Source organism: Syngnathus leptorhynchus, chromosome 3 (genome assembly GCF_054491065.1).
Source record: "Syngnathus leptorhynchus isolate UIUO chromosome 3, UIUO_Slep, whole genome shotgun sequence".
Classification (NCBI taxonomy): Eukaryota; Metazoa; Chordata; class Actinopteri; order Syngnathiformes; family Syngnathidae; genus Syngnathus; species Syngnathus leptorhynchus.
This window is the reverse complement of record NC_141197.1, coordinates 13,564,978-13,587,807: the sequence shown is the minus strand read 5'-3', so window position 1 is coordinate 13,587,807 and position 22,830 is coordinate 13,564,978. Positions and strand designations below refer to the sequence as shown.

Here is a 22,830-nt window from a genome sequence, read left to right as displayed (position 1 = left end):
CCAAAGCTAATTATTCGGACACCCTTCTGTTCCTAGCACATGCGCAGGCATGCTTTTGATAGGTTTGTTGTGGCAGACCATGAAATCCCTTGACCCCAACACTGACTAAACACTGTCCCTGATCTAAGAAATTGACTTTTGGATGAAAGTACAAAACAACTGAGAACTATATAGAAAATCTTCTCAGAAGAGTGGAAGCTTTTATGACACCAAATGAGAGTCCAGCAAGGCCATATTTTCTTTAGTTTTTCATTTCCAGTCGGTGCAATAACCAGGTGTTTTCTCCCATCTACTAGTTTGCTTTATTGCAAATTGCTTTTAGTGTGCATCTGTGTTTTTATGTGGTGATTAAGTGGCTCGTGTGTTCCATGAGCAGATGTCAGACAAGTGACTGTAGACATGAGTCTTCGGCTTGACTGACCTGCGGAATTGGTGGAAGAGTGGATGAAAGGCATCCAGTGAATCTAAAACTCCACTCCACGAACTCCACTCCACAAACTCTATGTCTCTATAACCTGAAGAGCAGCTCAAGAGTTCATAGTGTCGGTTCATGGTGTCAGTTCATTTGTGTGTTTTCTAGTAATGATTTGATCGCCAAAGACTTGGTTTTGGGCCTTGAGTTGGGTACCAGACGGTCATAAGGTGATGTCAAAAATGCAGAAAATTGAACTAGTTGCTGCGGAGATTCTGGGCTACTCAGCACTCCCAGCATACCTTTGAGTCAGGTGGCCTCAAGCCCTCAAACCTGCTCTGGGGCTCAACACCATTAGCACAGTGTCATATTAATAGCAGCATACTGCGTATGTGCGACTATATCGGACCTATGTAAGAATTTCTACCAAATAAAACAATGACACTTATTTTTTTTTACTAATAAGTGTTCTCAACCTTTACTGAGCCAAGGCACCCATTTTGCCACGGGGCAGCGTGGCTTAGTGGTTGTCTCCCAACTCAAAGGTTTGATCCTAAACACTAGTGACCAAAACCAAATGTCCTTGAGCAAGACACTGAACTCTAATTTGCTCCCAGTGGAACTTGCAGCACCTTCCATGGCAACAGCCTCTCATTGTGTGAATGTGAGGCATTGTAAAGTTGTTGTCTGGTCCTGTAATTATAGGTAATCCTATGCTTCATAATAATAACAATAATCATCATCATCATCATTATAAAAATAAACAAGTTATTTCACCATTATTGTTATATTTCTTAAATTAAATAAATCACATTTAAAAAAAAATCAAGATTAACCCCACTTAATAAAATTAATTTGTGCCGATTGAAATAAAACAAATGAAAATTCAACTTTAACATTGAAATTGTATTTTATTTGCTGCATTGAAGTGCTCACAAATTATTAATTATTTTTTGTGTGCAGTTTTATGGTGGTCTCTAAATGTAGTTATGGATTTTCACAATGTGATTATTACTAATCCGAGATAAATTAGTCCACCGTCCAAAAAATCTAATGCAAAAGTAAGCATTGTTGATTTAAATAGCCGGAGTGATGTTCTGCTGTATGGTTGCTGCGCACATAAATTGACACCAAACAGAAAATTAATCACTTTCTATGATTTCCTAGAGAGTTAAATTGTAAAGATGAAAGGTCTGGAAAGACACTTTGAAGATATAGAAACAACATTATGCATCATAATCTTGTATTTCAATGGCAAATGGCCTTTTAAGTGCAAATACAGGATTAAGTCAGCATGAGAATTTTTGAAAACGGCCCAGCTTTTTCTCTATTACAATCTCATGCTGTTTGAATGAGCCGTATTTGGCAAATAAACCTTGGTAAAGGATGCCAATGAATGTCATTTGAACATGAGTGAGGGTGAAAGGGATGAGAGGAATGTGGCTGAGTGTGTGTGTTTTCCGGATGTGTGATGTGTTTTTGGAAAGAACATCAAAACCACGGTGGAGCTGCAAGACAGCTTGTTCTCTTTGCACCATATCCCACACAAACATGCATACAAATTGTCAATTCACTCACAACCCACAGCACACAAATGCAGAAAATCGCCCATTCATCTTTGATGCCTGCATTTCTCAAACCTCCGTATCGCTGTGTACATTTCCGATAAGGTATGGGTGAGGAGACAGTTTAAGAAGTAAACTTTCAAGTTGAAAGACGAAACGCCCGCCTCCATTCCCTCATTGTTTTGCATTGCTATTATTGCTGCCGTCGTGTTATTATTCCTGTTCTTCCGTTGAAGCAGTGGAAATAGGTAGCGTGCCTTTTTTGAGTGTGTTCGTTAGTGCACGAGATTAATTGTCACCTTGTCAGTCTGTCTTTGGTTGTTGGTCGTTTTTTATTTTTTATTTGTTGTTTTTCCAACAAGCATGGCCGTGTACATAAAATCAAAATAGAAAGGTACAATATGGGACATGTGAAGGCTGATTTTATTAAAATATTTTTTGGGCAACTACTTTCAGGTCATACAGAAATTTTGAAGTCCTTATTTAAGAAAATTGTCAAGACACGGCTTATGCTGATTATTACATCCACATTTGCCTGTTGCTTTTCGCTCAGAAAAATATCAGGCCAGTAATTATCAAGCAACTCGTCACATATTTTCATAAAACGATTTAGAAACTTACTTAATAACATTGATTTATTTTTCACTTGTTTTTTTAGTCAGGCTATCACCTCCTTAGAGCTGCTCATGTGTCCATTTTTGAAGAGGAAGAAGGCTGCTTTTGTGCACGCCAAATCACCGTCGCACTCATATTTTGGAACCGTTACTGATGTGTTAGAAATAGCTGTGATTTCTCTTCAAAGAATTGTCAAATGTCTCCTAAAAAAAACATTTGTTCACGCTGCCACATTCAGTAACAGTTACTTTAGTTTCTGCTTTTATCGGGGGACCCAAACTCTTCTCCTCCTTTTGTGGTCGACAAGATATATTTTATTTTGAATTTCAAATTTCAGTAAATGTACCGAGATACTTTTCAACACATCATGTTCACCATGACTTCTGGCAGATGAAGACATGCCTTTTGACTGCTACCGTCATGTTGGCTTTTTGTCAACGTTTCATAGCTTTCCTTGGTGCTTTTGCTTTAAAATTGTGGGGTTTTGTTCACTTTGGGGCAGCACAGCACAGTGATGCATGGATGCACCACAATCAAGCAGTATATAAGTGTTTTAATTAATAGGACCACCCCAACCAAAAGCCTCACTTTAATTTATTAGTACAACTTTGTCAGAAAAAATACATCAATCTGTTTTTTTTTCATGTTGGAGGTTTTTTTCTGTTGGGGATGCATGGTTTATAGTACATACAGACATTTATGTATCATTAGTCCAGGTTCATTGTCACAGCTGGGCAGACAATCATTTTTTATTAATTCTAGGATAAAACAGAAATCAGAAAAATTTAGGCTCCAGGACACTAACTCTATGCATTTCACACATACATTAGGATTACTCTCTTGGTGTCTGTTAATGGTAATGAATACATTTTCTTTTCTCCTAGTGAGTCAAAGTGGCTTGGCTGGAGATGTGTGTCCAGATCCTGGAGTCCCTGACAATGGCAAGAGGATGGGCTCCACCTTCCAGTGAGTCCACCTTTCATTATTTTCCAAACATCCTGAGATATTGTACACAAAACCTTTTCTGTTGAAAATGAATAATGCATCTGCATTAAATGATTCGCAAAGGTGTTTTACAGAATGTGGTCACTGACCTTTATGAAACTGAGAGCTCCTTAATGTGAACTGCTTTTAAATTGATACTCACTTCTGGAAAAACAAATTTAAAATTAATTCACATTACCTTCATAAATGTATTTTTAGGGCCTACATTAGACTATCCTAGCCATCATACCAGTGGGATTAAAGTAACGATAGATTTTAAATTCCTTATAGCAAAATATGGCCGAGGTGGCTGTGCATCACGCACAACACGTTGCCATTAGCTTGCTCCCTTCCGTCTCCCTTCATATTTTTGATGTTGTAGCAACAAGCAAATGGGAATAATGTGTCAGAAAATGGTGATTGGAGCAACACGAATGGCTAACAAACAAAATCATTTGGTGACTCATGCACTAGATGTGTTGGTGTCAACCAGCACTAAAGGAGACAATTCATGATCCTCTTGTATGATGCAATTATCCTCAGAGCATAGCATCTGGAGCTGATAGTCTTGTCTTGTAATTACAAAAGACTCAAGGAAGATTTTTTTTTGGGGCCCAAAAACGTTTAAATGATATCATCTTTCATTCTCCTGCTCCTGCTGTTCTTCATTGCCATTAGTTACTATGGCTGCACAAATGTAATAGGACTATTATTGGAGTCTGTGTGGTAGTGAAAGGTTACTACCAACATATGCACATGTAGTTTAAGTGTGCATACATGTCAAGGCTGTGTGGATATCGTTGGTGAGCTTTGGCCTTCATATCCACTTGTCAAGCAGCAGAGGAGCAGAAACTGTGATTTGTGATGAGAATGAAAGGACAGAGTAAATTGTACTAAAGAACATACATCAAATATACATATATATGACAAAAATCAAATTTAATCAGTTTTAATTCAATACATATACAGCTGTGCCTGTTGCTACAAATTTCTTGGCCCGTACTTGTATGTAAGTTGTATACTCTGCATGATCACAGAGAGATGTGTACGCAATATCATGTTTAACAACAGGGTGGAGCCCCTGAACAACGAGGAGCTACTGTCGAATCTGGGCCAGGAGGTAAACGGTTGTCTTTCAGCAGGGCAGAGACATTGAGCTCTTCAGGCAAGACGTCATGTGGATTTGTGCTGACATGGCTGAATGTCCCGTTCACATATAAGACAGCAGGATGTCGAAAGCATTAGTGAATTGAAAAAACTGACGAGGGACAAGAGACAAAGTACTGGGCTCTTAAAATAAGAACTGAAAACACAAGTGTGAGCAGAGGAAAGCAGGCAGTCGAACACAAATTTAGAACTAAAACCACATGACATACTTGGGATTGTAATTGTTTGCAAATCTATTCATGTTTGATTAAACTTTAATTGATAAGACATTGATGAAAAGCAGTGGTGGTAAAAGCTCGAATGTCAGAATGACCCCACCCAAAACACACAATGCCAAAACCCTTTATGCCAGACGACGCCAATGCTGGCAAATCTCATACAAATAGCATGACTTTGTTTGACATTGCTTCTGTTTTGTCTCTCAAAATAGAGTCGGCTCCAGCGTCCAATTCAGTTGTGACGACAGCTATGTTCTTCAAGGATCTAAAAGTATCACGTGTCAGAGAGTGACGGACACGCTGGCTGCCTGGAGTGACCATAGGCCCATCTGCAGAAGTAGGTTTTAACACGTGCCGTCACCTCTATGACATGATTTACTGTCCTGTACTGTACCTGGACTGTATCCCACCGCCAGTTTTGATAAGACAATTAAGGACATTTTCAAAATGATTCTTTTCTCTAGAAGGAATTGTTGATCCTCTCCATTGAGATGATTGACATATGAGAATGCATTGTTTTTGTGAGAGTGACATTGGTTTATTGTTATTTGCTCTGCTAATATTACAGAGACATGATATTATTTGCATTCGGTGCTTTGCTGATTGCATGGCCGCTTGCAGTGTGAGTGTCAAAGCAATGATGGAGGGGCTCTCACTGCCCACGTACTTACTGACAATACAATACCCTGGTGCCTTTATTGCTCCACATCGGAAAGACAGACAGCTGGCATCCACAAAGCAAAATACACACAGATACACACGCCCACATTGACAGCATGTATCCAAAGGATGGTGTCACACACCTCTGCAGCAGTCTTTGCCTCGAGCTGTGTGTGCGTATGTGTGTCCGTTTGACGGTCATGCTCCCCATGCTCAGACACATACTGTAAGAGTCCTGTCACATTGTATTACACTGTCTGTGTTTGTCGGTCTGGTTTGTGTCTAGAAGTCAGTGTGTGGCTGCAGAGACTCACTGGCCCTCATGGTACCGGCCACTCTTGTCAGGAGGAGACAAAGAGCCTGCAGGGCGAGTGAGATGTGGACAGATAGAACGAAGGATCCAGAATGTTTTTGTTTTCCTCCCTTCGAAAATACCATCGTTTTTTTTCATACCATTGCAAAGTTTTAATTGATATTGCATCAAATTACCAGCCACATTTTTATCTTGTCATTATTGGGCCACATTTTGAATACAGATTTTGTATCGGATCGTGGTAATTCGAAGGTAAAATATACATGCTTGTTTCACTGGTCACTTGTCTGAGACGTTCACAAAGGACAAAAGTTGCACAAGGGGAATCAGACAGTGTTTTGTACTGTCTTGAACCCAATCAGCATTTGAACACATTGTGTGATTAATTGCTTGTTTTGTCAACAGGGGTGGATTGCCTCTCCAACTTCCAAGTCAGGGTGTTTTATGTGCTTTGATGCGCTGACACAAACTCACAAACTGAAACGGCTATGCTAAGTGCGTCTGGTCTGGTGTTGGCCCTCTCCAGGGACTCCAGCCCACGAGCTTTCCCAATTCTCCTCTGAGGCCCAACTGTTAATTAGAAGCCGATCTGTGGAATGAATAGCCATTAATGTGCGAGTTTGCGTGTGTGCATGCACGTGTGTGTGCGCGTACGCCACAGTGTGTTTCAGCTCTCTTTTTCTAATTAACAGTCAGAGCAGTCATCCTGAAGTCCTCTTCTCTTTCAGTCTTTTTCTGTCTCTTTCTAACCTTCTGCCCTTCCTACATCACTCATTTCCTCTTAACATTTTGTTCCTGAAATCATTTTTCACTGATGAATGTCTCTTAATAGGTCTCTATTCAAAAAAAAATTTGTTCTTTGCTTTTATGCAATTGCTTGAATCTGTATTGAGTTTTTTTTTTTTTTTTTTACACTAATGGAAAGAAAACAATGCCTGGAATGGCGACAAGTCTTAAATATTCTTGTTTAGTCCAATATGCAATTTACATTGACGAAATGAGCGACATAAATGGATAATGGCTTTTTTTCCCAGCTCTAAGAGTTCCTTGTTTGTTTTCTTGATTGTACGCTTTCAAAACAAATGTTTGTCATTGGCATGGTATCATCACCAATGGCAAAGGGCTTGTTTACATATGACCAAATTATTATTACTGTCATTATTGCTAAATCATTTTTGAATGTGATTTGATTTTGTTTATTATTATTATATTATTATTATGTTGATGTTGCTGCTGGTATTTTGTAATCCTAATCATAATAATTGCATGTATGTTTTTGTTTAACCTCTGATGAAATTGGTGTATAGTTTCATCAGTTAGTATGATTGACCAATCATGGTTTTTGCACATTCTTGATTGTAATAATTCAAAATGCTCATGTTCAGTAGCCACAATGAAACCCCAGCAATCTTTTGCTGAACATTTTCATGACACCTTTCTGGATTTCCATTGGTACCTTTATTTGAGGTGTAAAATGTCTGTTTACTGTCTTTTGCCTTCAGCCCGTACCTGTGGTAGCAACTTACGGGGACCCAGAGGGATCATTACATCTCCTAACTACCCTGTCCAGTATGAAAACAATGCTCATTGTGTCTGGGTAATCACTGCTTTGGATTCTACAAAGGTGAGTCCGCCCCTTATTATCCATCCATCCATATTCTATCCTGCTTGTCCACACAGGGGTCACGGGCGTGCCAGAGCCTATCCCAGCAGCCTGAATCGGTTGCTAGCCAATCGCAGGTCACACAGAGAAAAACAACCATCCACACTCGCACTCACACCTAGGGGGGATTTGGAATGCTCAATCGGCCTACCATGCATGTTTTTGGGATGTGGGAGGAAACTGGTGTGCCCGGAGAAAACCCACATGGGCATGGGGAGAACAACTCCACACAGGGAGGGCTGGAGGTGGAATCGAACCCACACACTCCTAACTGTGAGTGTCAAGTGCTAACCAGTGTTCCACCGAGCCCCCCTACCCTTTATTATTATATTTCTTAATCCACTTTAATCATAAATGCCAAACATTCACGCATACACTACTCTTAGTATTTGAACAATGAGGCCAGTTCTTTTATTTTTGCTGATTGGAAATAAGGTTTAAAAAAACCTAACATTTGGAGTGGAGAAAAGAACAAAAGAGTATTTGCTTATAATCAAAATAAAGCAATTGATCACACTGTTCCAATACTTTCGAATATGACTTGTATGAGTGTATGAAACGGTGTTCATTTTTTATTACATTTTTGCCTTATTTTCCTTAAACTTTCCATTTGTGGTAGAATGAAGAATGTATTTACGCTGCAAGTCCTAATATCCAATTCTAATTTTAGATCCGGTATGTAATTTAACATTTTTGACAGGGTTTTCAATCAGCTTGTATACGAACTCACGGCGTTAAAACTAAGACAAATAACTACTTCCCGTAATGAGTCTCAGATCATCAACCTAGTGACAGCGGTATTTTTGTGTCGTCATTGACAGGTCATCTCGCTGTTTGAACCTGGATTTCCATCTTAGGATATGTGATCAAAAGTGATTTTTTTTACACTTGTTTGTTTGTACTTAAATTGCTATGATCATTCTGTACAGAACTGCATCTATAACAATGCCAAAGTCTTATCTTACATTGGTTAATGGTGATGAGAACAAGGGTAAGACTGCCCAAGGAGATGCAAGCCTTTGGGCAGTGTTTAGATGCTAAAGGTTCCAAGGTAAAAATATCACAGCTGAGGCGAAAGTTTGGAGTTGAGCTGAAGGGGAGATGATCGATGACTTTCTTGGCAAACACAACTTCGGGGCTTGATCCTCCTTCTCTTTGTCCTCACACATCTTTTGCATTGACATGACAGCTGTGCCAAAGACATCCTGGGGTGTTATTGGGGTGTCAAAGAGAATCTCCTTCTTGAGTTGACAGGACTGTGAGGTGCAGCCACCAGGCTTAGTCTTGCACGGAACACCACTGAAGAACTTGGTGGTAAATTGACTCCTCGGTGCATTTGAATAAAGGCAGTCTTGCATGTTCACAAGGGCATCAATGAATTCCTCTCAGATCCTTACCGGTGCATTCTCCGCATAAAGGAGGCCTCGGTTTGAGCTCCATTTATGCTAACGTTATGGCGAGGTGTCTGACAGGCCGGTGTATATGAAAATGGACTCTTGTTGTGCGTTAACATCAACTTGGGAGACATTGCCACTTGTTTCTTTTAACTGTTGCCATGTAATTTAAGGGACATTTTTTACAATCAAGCGCCCAAGCATGTGTCCAGAGTCAGACGAGTAAAAGTCATAAAAGGACCATCCACCACCCATGTGTCGCCGGTTCAGCTTTATGTTCAGGTAGAAGATAGTTTCAAAAGACATACTTTTTGGCATGGCTTTTCTATTGAGAAGTATATTCACTGACATTTATTAGTTGCCATATATTGATTTCATGGTTTCTGTATATCTTTTTTATACCTTCCTGTATAACAAAAAAAATTAATAGTCGAGCATGTACGGATCACATATGAACGTGAAAAGGGCTGCAACGTACACATTTGGCGGGGTGTGCTCTGCCAGAGTACCACTCTGCCAGACACAACAAAAAATTAAGTCTACAGGCTGCAATGTGTTTATGCTTTGTTGGGCAGTTTCTTGTTTTTGTGCAACCAACAAAGCAGGAGAGGTAAAGGAGTATGTCAGATCAACCTTTTTTTTTAATTTAAGATCTGATTGGTGTAGGCTCATCTTAATTAATTCAGCAAGGTAGCTCACTGGCGGAGTTAGAGTTGGGGCTGCTGGTACACTGACACCCCATTCCCCCCAAACTAAAATATGCCAAATAATATACTTTTGGGTGTTTTCAGATTTTTTTTCTGAAGAAATTCTTGGGATTAATAATTATTTGGTTTGTTTTGCAGCCCTCTTGAGCTATCCTTGCCCCCCAATCCTAGCTTCGCCATTGAGCTAGTTAGAAAGAGGCCTACGTGTGACACAAGGACAGGTGCACCGCAACAAATAATATAATGTGACAAGGACCTGAAAGAAACCAGGGAACTAAATACAAGAAAACTAATAAGACAACTAGGAACACAATGCACAAGTGGCTAAGAAAGCTGATTGGAAGACAAAAGGGACCAGGCTGACGAGAACAGGTGGATACAAAAACCGAACAAGACACATGTAAAAAGGAACAAAGGAAGAACGTGACAAATATAATCTAAACCAAATCAACATAAACATTTTTTGTGTCCCCCCCCCTAAACTCTCTAACATGAGAATAGTATTTTAATACGTTAATGATAAAAAAATTTTTGCCGTTCCAAAAGAACAAAGATCTGAACAATTGGATGGAATTATAGCAATTATTGATCAAAGATGATCATTCAGTATTTATAAAGATACCACTGGACTGCACTACTCTCACGTCAGTCTGATCTAGTCTGGAGCCAGTTGAAGTGTTGTTCCCTCTTCCTTATGAGTCTCCATTTCTGAGCTCAAGGTCACCACACCTCCACAATTTTGTGAAGGCAGCTTTGTTGTTGAGTCATTGTTGTATCGGCATGAATAATTCATAGACTTTGTTACAACATCTCAAGTCTTTCCAGTTTCCCTGACACTATTATCTTCTCTTCATGTCTGATCACATATCCCATCTTTTCTCCCCTGTCCTCGCTCTCGACTTGTTCCCGTCGCTGTTTCCATTACAATGTACTTGCCTCATTTTCCATTACCCCTCCTTTATCCACCGCCTATCCCTCCATCTTCTGCGCCACTGCTTCAGCATCTGCATATCCCCTCTTCATTTTTTCCTCCACTAAATAGTGTAACTAGAAAGAGGGGATGCAAAATGAGAGCAAGATGGGACCAGAGTTATTTAGCAAATACAGAGGAAAGAGGCTGAAAGTATAGATGAGCCAAATGAGGCTAAGTGTTTGGCCAGGCCCTTTAGATAGTAAGGTAGAAAAGTGAGCGGCAGAATGGAAAATGTTGCATTTCCATGTTGGTGCGCTTGATTGGAGATATTAATAGAGATGCTTTTACAGATGATGGAAACAAAGTGAGTCAATCCATCTATTGGGTCTGTGATGGAGTGTAGGTAAATGTAGCTCAGTGTGCGACACTGCTTTTTTGTGCCAACTTTATTGACACCAATTTCCTTTGTTTCCTAAAACATTTCTGGGATGCATTGTTCTTCATATCAGCTTCATGAAAAAGCAGTGTGATTACAGACAAACAACAAAACAGAGCGACTTTGGTTGACTGATTCTTCCAATACAGCAAGGTGTATTTATTTATTTATATATTTATGGATATTCACTAGTAAACAAACTCAGCCAGCAGCGAGAATACACTCAGTTAAAACACCCAAAGCATTGGCCACGCGTAGCCAAATCTAACAAGGACCCGCGACCTTGTTGAGTCAAAGCAGTATAAAAAATAAATTGATGGATGTTCAAGATGTTGTAACATAACATGCATTGGTTGAATTGAGGCAACTGGGCTCTTCATGTTTGATGGAGACATTTAACCTTGAATCCTCTTAAGTTATAAATTCTAAGTCTGTCTATTTATATCTCTGGTAGACCTGTCTTCTTGGAGTTGCTATTTCTGACGTTGATGTCAGGTGTGTCTGCTGAATAACGGTCCTGCGTTACAATCTGTTCAATTGCCTGACTGCTGAATGACTGTTGTGCATTCCATCTGGTTGTTCACCTACCCGGTGGCAAAACAGCAAACAGTAGTTGCCACTCAACCAACAGGAAGAGACCAAAATTCTAAATAATTGATATTCCAGTAAAACAATCAATCTGACTTTGCCAATCAAACCCAAACTTCATCACGGCTCTTTACCCATTACAGTTCCATTACAGTCTGAAAATAAAAAGCACATTTCCTTCACAAACTAAACAAACAAAATTTAAATGAAATGTAATGTGCACTGTCTAACCTTACTAATCTCAGTCATTTTATTCATTGAGTTCAGATTCCATTAATCTGGTGGTAATAAGTCTAATTTTCAAGATGCAGGGAAACCCCTTTTTTTTTTCACTGACTTCCATGACTTTTCCTTTTAAATAACACGAGATAATCCTATATTGCGAATACCATTGTGATTATAATGATAATATTTTGTACTAAATCCTCTGTGGGCATAATCAAAACGACTTTTCCTGATGATTAAACACATCTACTGAAGCTGTGAAGTGTTGTTGCCCAGGAAGAAATGCTCCCTTGGACCTTTTGTGATCTGTTCGAGAAAAGGCCAGAGGAGATAATCAAGTATTCAAAGAAAGGAAATGAGCCTGTATTAAGATGAATAACAATCATCGGTCTGACGACCTCTCTTTCCTTACCTCTGAATTTCGTTGTCCCTTGTCCTCCCTGACTATTATTCCACATGATTTGCATCTTGGATACAGTGTAAAGACAAAGACAAATGATCCTATTGAACAATGTGTTCGTTTTTGTTACCTCTTGATGTCTTAGTTTAAATAGTCTATAAGTAGTGCTACCTGCTTGTCACCATGTCATCCAACTCTGCTCGATTTTTCATTTGCAGTGATTTGATAGTGACTGTAGAGTTATTTACATTTTTGATCAAATATGTTTAAAACTCCGGTGGCAATATTTAACACTCAAGTCAATTCAGAAAAAGAGAGAACAGAGAGGAGTGCGTGCATGTGCGTGTCCGTGAGTCGGCACCGGTGTGTTCATGTCAGTCACTGGATTTGTCGGAATCAAGAAGATAATTATTTTGCTTAAGTCTGAGCCACGCTTGACTGCTCACAGGCGTAACTCATTAGGTGTCTAATCATTGCTGCCTTTTTCCAATGAATCCATATCAATGTGCGTATTTGTGTGCGTGTGCATATGTGTGTGTGTGTGTGTGTTATTTTACGTGTATAGATCTGCTTACTTTCATTCACCGTCCTCAAAAGTCCGGACGCATTATGTCAAATCTTATCGAATGCAAACACTGAAGAAAGCAGAATTAGTCTTGTCTGATTCTAGAAAATTATCAGAGCCATGTTGTATAAATAATATTTTGTAAATATACATATATTATTTTACAACTTTCTCAGGTCAAGACAGGTCACTTGTACCTGACCGCACCAAGGTACTTTTAGCTTTTTCTCAGGTGTTTTTTGTAAAACAAATCCTCCTGTGTGTACGTGCATAGTTTGTGTTAGTACATTTTGGTCCCCACCATTTACCTTTCTATTTTTATAGAAGATGAGTTCCACGGATGTTTGGGTTACATGCCATTAAGTGCACTAAGTGCCATCACTGCTGCCTCCCCCCTATCAAGTGTGCAATGAGAGTGGCTGATTGGATGCAGTTTTATGAGCTGTGACTTGGTAACAGTTTTTGCAGCATCTAATATCCCTCTTTGATAATTTTGAAAATGCAGCTCCTTTGGTCTGCTGTGACAATAAAGCACACAAGTGAGATATAATAATTTTTGCAACGTTGTATTGAAAATGTTGGAAACCACATACTGCCAGTGCTGTTGCTCACTTTGACTCAGCAGAATACAGCACTAAAGTGTAAAGTAAATAATAATCCCTTGGCTCATAATGGACTCCCCTAATAGCGCCCTAATTAGCACATTATCTCAATTCAAAGCTTTTAGATATTCTGGGTTTTGACTGTATTTTCCATCCCATAGACCGTAATTTACTGAATTAAATGTGTCTGGCACCCTCATTCCCTCACCCATAATCTTTTTATGACAGGAAGTTAAAAATGAGGTTGTGGGTGTTGGAAATGGAAAGAAATAGAAAAATGTCATCATTATAAAATATAATAATATATCTAAAGAAATATCCGTCGGTGTGTCCATCCATCCATCCATCCATCCATCCATCCATCCATCCATCCATCCATCCATCCATCCATCCATCCATATATATATATATATATATATATATATATATATATATATATATATATATATATATATATATATATATATATATATTTACCTATTGCATCACAATTGGCTCTGTCATTAACCGGTTCCTCAGACATAGTTTAGACTTTCCAGTCAACAGCTCTCCATGGTCACTTCAACAAGAGACTTATTACACTAAACTGTAGTCATTTGCTTCTTCACTATTCAAATCAAAGGTCACCTCGGGGCAATACCACACCAAATAAACATGAACCATCTGGGTACATGCGAGCTTCGCCCAATACCTTTTATGTTGGTCTATTCATTATTCATTTTGTAATGATCTGGTGCTTTTTTATGTAGCATTGCATGTCAGTTTTATTTGTCAGATCATAGAAAGACTGCTCGTTGAGACACAATGACCAATTTTCAACATGTAAAAGAAACAACCTTTGCTTGTTTCAAAAAGTAATTGTGTTACTGTGCATGACGACCTCAAACTTTTTCTCGTCGTTCATCTTTTGTCTCTGCTAGGGTGACATCCGCCGAATGCGGCAGCTTGTCTGGTGATACTGGTCATCAATTATGAATGTCAATCACTGTGATTAGATTTTAATGCAGTTGCATTAAAGCCCTCTGTTCCGCTCTATTCTGTTAGGTGCAAATTCTATTCATCAAGTCCAGGGCACTTCTGTGAAACATCTCTAACTGAAACTCACCGGTCACTTTATTAGCTACAAAATGTCTTATACACGTGCAGATGACACTCAACCTTACATTTCAGCATCATCACATGAGTATAGCTCATTACGTTTACTAGGTGTGTTCATCAAATTAATGAGTGGATGGACCAGAAAAGACAGAACCCCTAACAATACAAAACAAAAAATAGTAAATTTGGCCAGGTTATAAACATGTTTTTTTTTATTGTATCTTGACAAGCACACCTAAAAAATCTATCAGAAAGTGCATTGTATCTCTTAACAATTATATGCTGGCATATTTTGTCTACCTCGTTACATTTTTTTCTCACAAGATTCACTGACATTCAAGTCAGGTAGACACTCTTAATTAATGATTGTGTAACTATTGCTATCCTTGTGATTGGACAGCCATCTGTCGAGGGTCACCTCCTGCTCCCTGGCCGATAGCTAAACCAGAGCAAGCGAGAACCAGAGAAACAATGAACTCTTGTAAAGAAGAGCAGTTAATGCTAATGTTGAAAATCATATTCTCAGACGCATTAATAAAAACTCATGCAGTTTCACGTTTACCATGCTGTTGGCTTATATGCTTGTCTCTTATTGGTCGGCAGTGTATTTTGTATCCACCGTAAATTTCAGTACGGTAGCTCGACCCACTGTAAAGAGGATTTATAGGGCTCTCGAAATTCGAATACTCCCACAATGCCTTTCACCATGATCAAGTTGTAAATACCAGTTGTTTAGTGACTTTAGTGAATACTATAATGTTTGTTATCAGGTGTTTTTCTGAATTTTATTATTCTTCATATGTGAGTACTCACTACACCGTGGGTGGGAGGAGTGTCGTTTTTAGGTCTTGTCAATTCTTTCTCTCAGCTACTACTCGCAGGTGATGCAATGCAACTGTCAATGGTGTCAAAATGGGCTATGCTATGTAGGGTTACTTTAACGGAATGTAGTAGTGAATTCATTCAACAAAGTAACTTTCAACCGTATTTCATAAGTAATTGAATTCTGACTCGTAAGGCATTAGACTAGAAGCTACTTCAAAATACGCTGCATTGTAACGTATCACTGGGCAGAAGCCTTGTTTGATATTTAAAAATTCTAAATTAACACCATAATTAAATAACAGATTTCCATTGTTCAAAATAAAAACAGCCCAGACTATTACATAAGTGAATAAATGATGTCGTCGAATGTTGCATAGCTTGGCCACTCTTACTTGAGTCATTGTTTACTTTGAAATCTGAAATAAAATGCAATAAAGTGTTTTTTTTAAGACAACTTCTAATTTGATTGTAACTTAGTATTTTTGTGTGGCATTTGTTCTCTTCTGCTGCTGATTTATGGATCATTGGTCACTTTAAAGTATCCAGCTTGTAGTTTGTGGATTGCTGTCGGACAAGAGCGGGACTAATTGACTGTTCGTGAGAGCCACAGTAAATGTTTCTGACATATATTAGAAAGCAAACATTCCGTTGAATTTGTCCATTCGCTGAGAATCCAAAAGCTCTCAGTATATTCAGGCAAATCTGAGAAAAATTATGATAATTACTGTAATTGACGGTCATTTTTTTTAATGTTGGCTTTTTGTTAACATAATGGTACTCCTGAACCCTTGCTTCAAATGTTCCACTCCATTTTGTGAAGTTTACCACTCTTAGACCTAAAGGATGACTGCATCCAATCAGTGACAGGAATTAGAACAATTTGCCTTTTTATAGTCATGGTATTTGTTGGTTACCATGAGATAATAACTCTCAAGTTGCTTTGCATCTTATATACATTAGGAGTCATTAATTATTATTAGCTGACGAAAGATGGCCTGAGGCAGTAGTAGTCAGCGTTTTGTAAGAAGGACAAATGCGTTGAACACGTTGCAGTTTCTCATTTGATGGACTGTGTCCATTAAGCTAAGATGCCAATTGTAAAATAAAAATGTTTTTTCTTTTTGTCATTTAGAATGGAGTAAACAAATAATGGCTTGTACGCATAGAACATTCATATTTGACATCAAATTTAGTCTATCGAGGGTAATGTCATTTGTTTTGTCATATTCATGCACAATCTCATACCCATGCTTCACTAGAGACCTATTCAACCAGAGGCTTCGACTGAGACCAGTTCTGCTCTCTTTGAGGTTTCCCGAGCACAGCAGAAATGTTCCATCTTTCATGCTCTCACTTGTATGATTTACAGCTAATAAATAATTGACAAGCCGCAAATAATGGAATACCAGTATTACAGCATTTTAGAGTGCACGGTAGATTGATGATCCAGTGCACTATGCATGCAACTGAAGCCTTGTGCCTGAAAGTAAAGCATTTAGCAGTCAATTTGTCTGGCTCAGACAGCAGAGGGCTGCACAAGCCCTGTGGAGCCTTCCAAAGACATATTTGGAACTACGGATGTAAAAGAGCAGGTTGACAAATAAAAGTGAGTGCTTTGTCTCGTTGATCTTTTTTATTGTGTTGGATTGCAAAATTTTTCCATTCATTCAATTGGATTGCATCTTGTAGGTCATTTTAATTAAGGGAGAGACAATTTTCACACCATGAATAAAAGGTCATATTTCATTCTGTCTAATCGGTATTATGGTTATTGTTGTTCTCATGTATGACGAATTTTTCATTTGCTCTTGCTCTTGCTCTTGGTTTTGTCTTTTTCTTTTTCTTTTGGTTTTTACCTTTCAGCGGTTAACAGTTTGTCCGGATTTCAACAGGTTATAAAGCTGTCATTTGAAGAGTTTGACCTGGAACGAGGCTACGATACGCTCACAGTGGGTGACGGAGGGAAGATTGGAGACTCTCGACGGGTACTTTATGTGTAAGTAATATTAAAACTGTAAATGCTCACACCAATGCGGGGACTGTTTTCCTAACATTTTAACATTGTTAATAATTAATGAATTAACCAGTGGCTTAGTGGTAGAGTATCCGCCCTGAGACTGGAAGGTTGTGGGTTCAAACCCCGGCCGGGGCATACCAAAGACTATAAAAATGGGACCCATTGCCTACCTGCTTGGCACTCAGCATTAAGGGGTTGGAATTGGGGCGTTAGATCACCAAATGTTTCCCGAGCGCGGCATTGCTGCTCCTCACTGCTCCCCTCTCCCCCAGGGGATGGATCAAAATCACATGTTAAATGCAGAGGACAAAATTCACCACACCCAAATGTGTGTGTGACAATGGTCGTTGGGACTTTGGGACTTTAATAATAAAACATGAGAACAAAATGTGACAACAAATGTTGAAGCTGGAGTTTTGCTGTTTTCAAGTGGATGTGTTAGAGCTCAACTTCTTCAGCACTGACACAATAGTTTTTAAAATATATTTTGAATTACAGTATATTGCATATGAGTTTGTGTAAATTCCTGTGTATATTCTACTTCTTGTCTTCTCGTGTTGTTCTTTTAACTGAGAATGTTACAAAAAAGACTTTGTCCTTGGTGACCACTATCCTGAAGATCACCTGCTTCTTATATGACATTTGTGACCACAAATTAAAGTTTTTTTTTTTTTTTACACTATTGGCAATTTTTTCTGACAATTTAAATCCCAATTTCAAAACCAAATTCCTCAAGGCCAATCAAATTTACATATCCCACTTCAATGTTAAATTGCGTAAACCCATTGAAGGTTCATCAATCACAGAATAGACACACCAAGATTAAGTAGCGTTGGATTCTAATTACCATTCTAATAATGTGTCCATTTATTTATGTGTGTGTAGACTCACAGGGTCCAGTGTGCCTGACATCATTGTTAGCTTGTCCAATCAGATGTGGCTTCATCTGCAGTCTGACGACACAATCGGCTCTGCTGGTTTCAAGGCAGTCTATGAAGGTATGTACTCCTGCAACACCTTGAACTATTTGTCGTGCACGCGCGCACACACACAGCTCACATAACAGAGTGTGAAAGTCAAATTATCGCTGATGCTCCGAGTTAGTCATAAACACAACCTCTTATTTCTCCTCTATCAGTGTGTGTGTGTGTGTGTGTGTGTGTGTGTGTGTGTGTGTGTGTGTGTGTGTGTGTGTGTGTGTGTGTGTGTGTGTGTGTGTGTGTACGTGCACTTGTTTTTAAGTGTGTGCGTGCGTGTGTCTGTGCGTGTGTGTGTGTGTGTGTGTGTGTTTGTGTGTGTGTGTGTGTGTGAGAGAACGTGTGTAACTGTGAATTACAAGATGGTAATAAATGAATTATGAGTCAATCAGTTGATCGTTTTGCTTGGTTATTTTCATATTATGCACGAGCTGACACTGAAAGAGAGGGAGAGATGAAGACAGGGCCTGAGGATAGAGTGAAGGTGAAGAGGGGACAATGGGAACGTTGGGCTAATAATTCAATATTTAATTTATTATTCACGCATTTTATCCATACATCTGATGAAATACAGATCCTTTACATGCCAGTGCAGCCCTGTAAGTTGATTTGAGCTCAATTGAATTCAAGTAACACCGAGAGAAACACGAGAAAGGTAAAAATGGAGGTACAATAATTGGATCCTGGCATTTATGTCGGCAGGAAAAGAGATGGACTGTGAGAAATTGGTTGAAAATGCTAAAATGACAAATTGAGTGAGGAGTTATATATGTCTGACATGAGTCAAACAAGAAATGAGAGCACATGAAAGGGTTTTTGTGTTATTGGTCATTCCTGCCACTGTTGCTGACAAGGTGGGCCAGGGTCAGTCAGTTTTCAAAAAATTCAGCATACACTATAAAGGTCTAGTATGAATGTGTTTCAAAAGAATTCTTGACTGTGGTGGTATATGGCACACATCTATGTGTTTCTTTCATATTTTCTTTCAATAAACCTTTGTAGAGGGGTGGAGAATACTGTAGAAATGGCTGGATGAAGCCACTCCACTGTTGTGTAGTAGTATTGCCAGCTGGAGGGGAAAAATGAATTCTCTCGCTCAGTATGTTAGCCACTGGTATGACCAGATAATGTTTGCACAACTTGGCCAAGCAGCGTAAGCTGTCCTTGTTTTGGGTTCAACCCAGCAGCGGGCTCTGGATGTTGGTAATTTGCGACGTTCACAAATAATCATGGATCTCTTCATGTGTGGTGGAGTGATTTGTAGCTCTCCTTTCAACATAGTGATAGTGTGAGCCCCCCCAAAAAATGATGTTACACCAACATCCATCCAGTTAAACATTGTATTTTGGATTAACCTTTCCCTTTTCAAGCATTTTGGCTTCCTTCAATTTTTTTTTTCTATTTCAGAAATATAGTTTGCTGGACTGCTATATAATCTTACTGCCAAGTTGAAAACAGCTGAGTCACGACTCAATGTTTTAGGTTTTCAACAAGAGTAATAACGTCTGCTCTCTAGTCACAGTCTGGTGAAAACTTTGACATATCACACTTTTGATTTACTCGTGACAGACAGAACGAAGTCAATGTTTACTTCAGGAATTTACAAGCGATCACGTGAAAAAAAAGCCAAGTCACTCGATGTAACAGAAGACTATTCTTGTAGCCTGCATTTTTCTTCAGGAGAACTAAACAATTGGCGTTTGGAGTGCTTTTTGTGTCACCGCCATGCTGTCACATCCTATAATGTCATCCTTTTACAGACCCGGAGCCGTGTAAGTTATTCAGCCCTGCAAGTGTGGGTGTATATTTTCAGCATGTTTGCAGCATGTTTGTTGCTGAATAACTTTTACGCATTTGAACAATTGAAACTTTGTAGGTTTGTGTGCGTAGAGAAAAGCCGTGTTAACATCACAGAGAAACACAGCGATTACAGTAACTGAGGCTTTCAGTGAACTGTGACTGCCGACTTTCCAGGCTGAAGGCAATTGGCTGCGAAGGCTGCATCGATGTGAATAATGTATTTTCTTTTTTGACTGATCAAAGTACTGAAAGTAAGCAGTGCGTGTCTTTGTCTGGAGTTGTGTGCTGTCAGTTCTGCTGCAGCTCTGGGTTGAAATGACATCATTTGTGATAATTAAAAAACACATTACATTATTAAAAATTCACTATAGAGTTTATGAGATACACCTGACTAATACGACTGAGCTAGAAGTCAAAGTTTTTTCGGGCACCTATAGTCACTAACTAGTCTCAAGTCACTGTGCCTAAAAAGCAAAGATAGATTTTTTTTTTATCTCATACATTTTTGTAGGTCTAACAGCTATAAATTTAAGGTCACTGTCTGCATATATATATATATATATTTTTTTTTTCTCATAGTGCAATTATTTCGGTCAAAATCAAAGCTTATATAAAGCAAATACTGTATATGACAGTTTATTTAGATGTTTGAATGTCTATGTCTCTTCCACAGTCACCCATTTTACATCAGAAAAATCTCATAGTAAGCCAAATTACCCATTCTAGGTTAAAAAAAATCTGATGACACACCAACAAACAAAAAGGGTTAATGCAGAAAACAACAACTCTTGCCTCAATTTATCACACAAATAGATTTTGACCCTCCTAATTTAATACAAAGCTCACAAGCCACGACTTAGCATTCTGTTGTTGGTAACAGGTGGATATATGTGTATTATATGCTTGATTGAACCTTCTCCCATCTAAGGACATTCATTTGTTCTGCCTGCCATTTGACACCATCAGCACAAATAGAACAAAGATATATTTGTAGTTTTCCCAAAAAAATCTAACAAATTAATTGAAGTTGGATAATTTCCTGCAGTAGCTCAACACACCAGGGTGCCCTGCTTGGAAAATAACTGCTCTACCATGTAATTAAATGAATTTAAGCCCTAACCACTAATTTGAAGAGATTCCCTATTGAGCAATGATTGTTCATTGAAAATGTTTAAACTCTGTGGGTGGAATCTAAAAATGTGTACATGTATGCGTCACACAAAGTGGCAATAAAGCAAACGGAGTTTAGTAACCAGCTGAATGTTTTTCAATCTATCAAAAAAAAAAAAAAAAAAGATTCTGTATTTTTTGACTGTATGCAATTTCTTCCAGCCTAGCGTTGGAATATAAATTTCGATTTGAGATGTAACTTGCAATGATAAACTCCAGTTACATTCTTCAATCAAATGTCAGGACTCACAGAAATATTTGACAAAGACAATAAAGACAGATAAGAAGGAGTGATGACAATTTTAACTCACACTCTTTTCCCCTGGCTCACACATGCACGCACACACACCCATATGCAAAACTCACCTCACCTTGAGGTGTATTTGCCCAAAGCTAATCCAGGAGCATGGTGGAGCATGTGTTACCAGTGGACAGACATCTGGCAGAATGTCACATTTTAAAGCTAGGAAAAAATACAAAACATCTGCGTTGATTAAAACTTTTCCAATTAAGGAAGGGCAGGACAGAAAAGTGGCCAAAGTCAAGGAACGTGAATCTAACCGCATCTATCATCAACATCACCAACATCATCAACAAAGCACAGCGTATTGATCCTATTGAGGGATTGTGCGTCTTTGAAAGAGAGACAGCTACCACAAAATAAGCGACATTCAGGAAGTGCGATAACATGTGCGGCATATTTTCTTGCCTGTCATAAACATCATCCTGTTAGTTAAAGGAGCATGCCACCACTTATTGTTTTGCCTGCATGCCACAATTAAAGCAAAATTGCTCCTCAACGTCCCTGAAGACAGCTTAGACGGGAACGAGAACACGTTCGAATGGACCTCTAACAGGTTCTATCATATTCATTAGCTCTGCGGTATGCGCACACACATGCACACACAAACAGGCACACGTGAAAATCGGCCTATTTTCTCTGACTTGACATCACCGTATTAGCTTGGCTGCTGGTGTCCCTTGCAGTGTTTTTGTCATGCTGTTGACAGGCCAATCAGGGATGCTGTCAGCTCGCTTCTGAAGAAAGTAGCTTTTGCTTAAATTTGAGGAGCGGGACCACATTTTCCCTTTATAGGACATTAGCTGAACGGACAATGTTTAATCTTTTCAGTCATACCGGGGCAAACATACACTTGCATTATGCAGAATGTCTCACCATAGCATAGTTCAGCTAATGTCAGCTTAGTACATTAAAAACATCCAAATCCAGAGGCACCTCAGTTGACCTTTTTTTAAGATGGCAAACTCATAAATCCCTTTGTTGGATGTAGCGTATAGCCCTCTCACTCTATTTCTAACTTTTAGCCTTGCCTCCCAGAGTAGATGAACATTTGTTTATTACTGTCACTGCCATCAGTACTATGCAATCATAGATTGTTGTGATTCCAAACATTTTGAAACATGCCCGATTGACACATTGATTTGAAATTTCACAATATGCAAAGTGATTCTTTTCTATCCCAGTCACAGAGGAGGTGGTAAATTATACTGTCTG

The 22,830-nt window shown here is 38.9% G+C and overlaps 1 protein-coding gene across 2 annotated transcripts in view; it reads left to right on the top strand.

Annotated features, from left to right (window-relative positions):
• Positions 1-22,830, top strand: part of LOC147059371 (CUB and sushi domain-containing protein 1-like) — a 280,490-nt gene that overhangs the window by 170,389 nt on the left and 87,271 nt on the right. For both annotated transcript variants that reach the window (XM_085906897.1, XM_085906896.1), the window contains exons 9-13: positions 3,477-3,558; positions 5,174-5,298; positions 7,437-7,558; positions 17,243-17,346; positions 18,253-18,365. In XM_085906897.1, the coding sequence (XP_085763023.1) occupies positions 3,477-3,558; positions 5,174-5,298; positions 7,437-7,558; positions 17,243-17,346; positions 18,253-18,365 (546 nt within the window). The remainder of the gene's footprint in view (positions 1-3,476; positions 3,559-5,173; positions 5,299-7,436; positions 7,559-17,242; positions 17,347-18,252; positions 18,366-22,830) is intronic.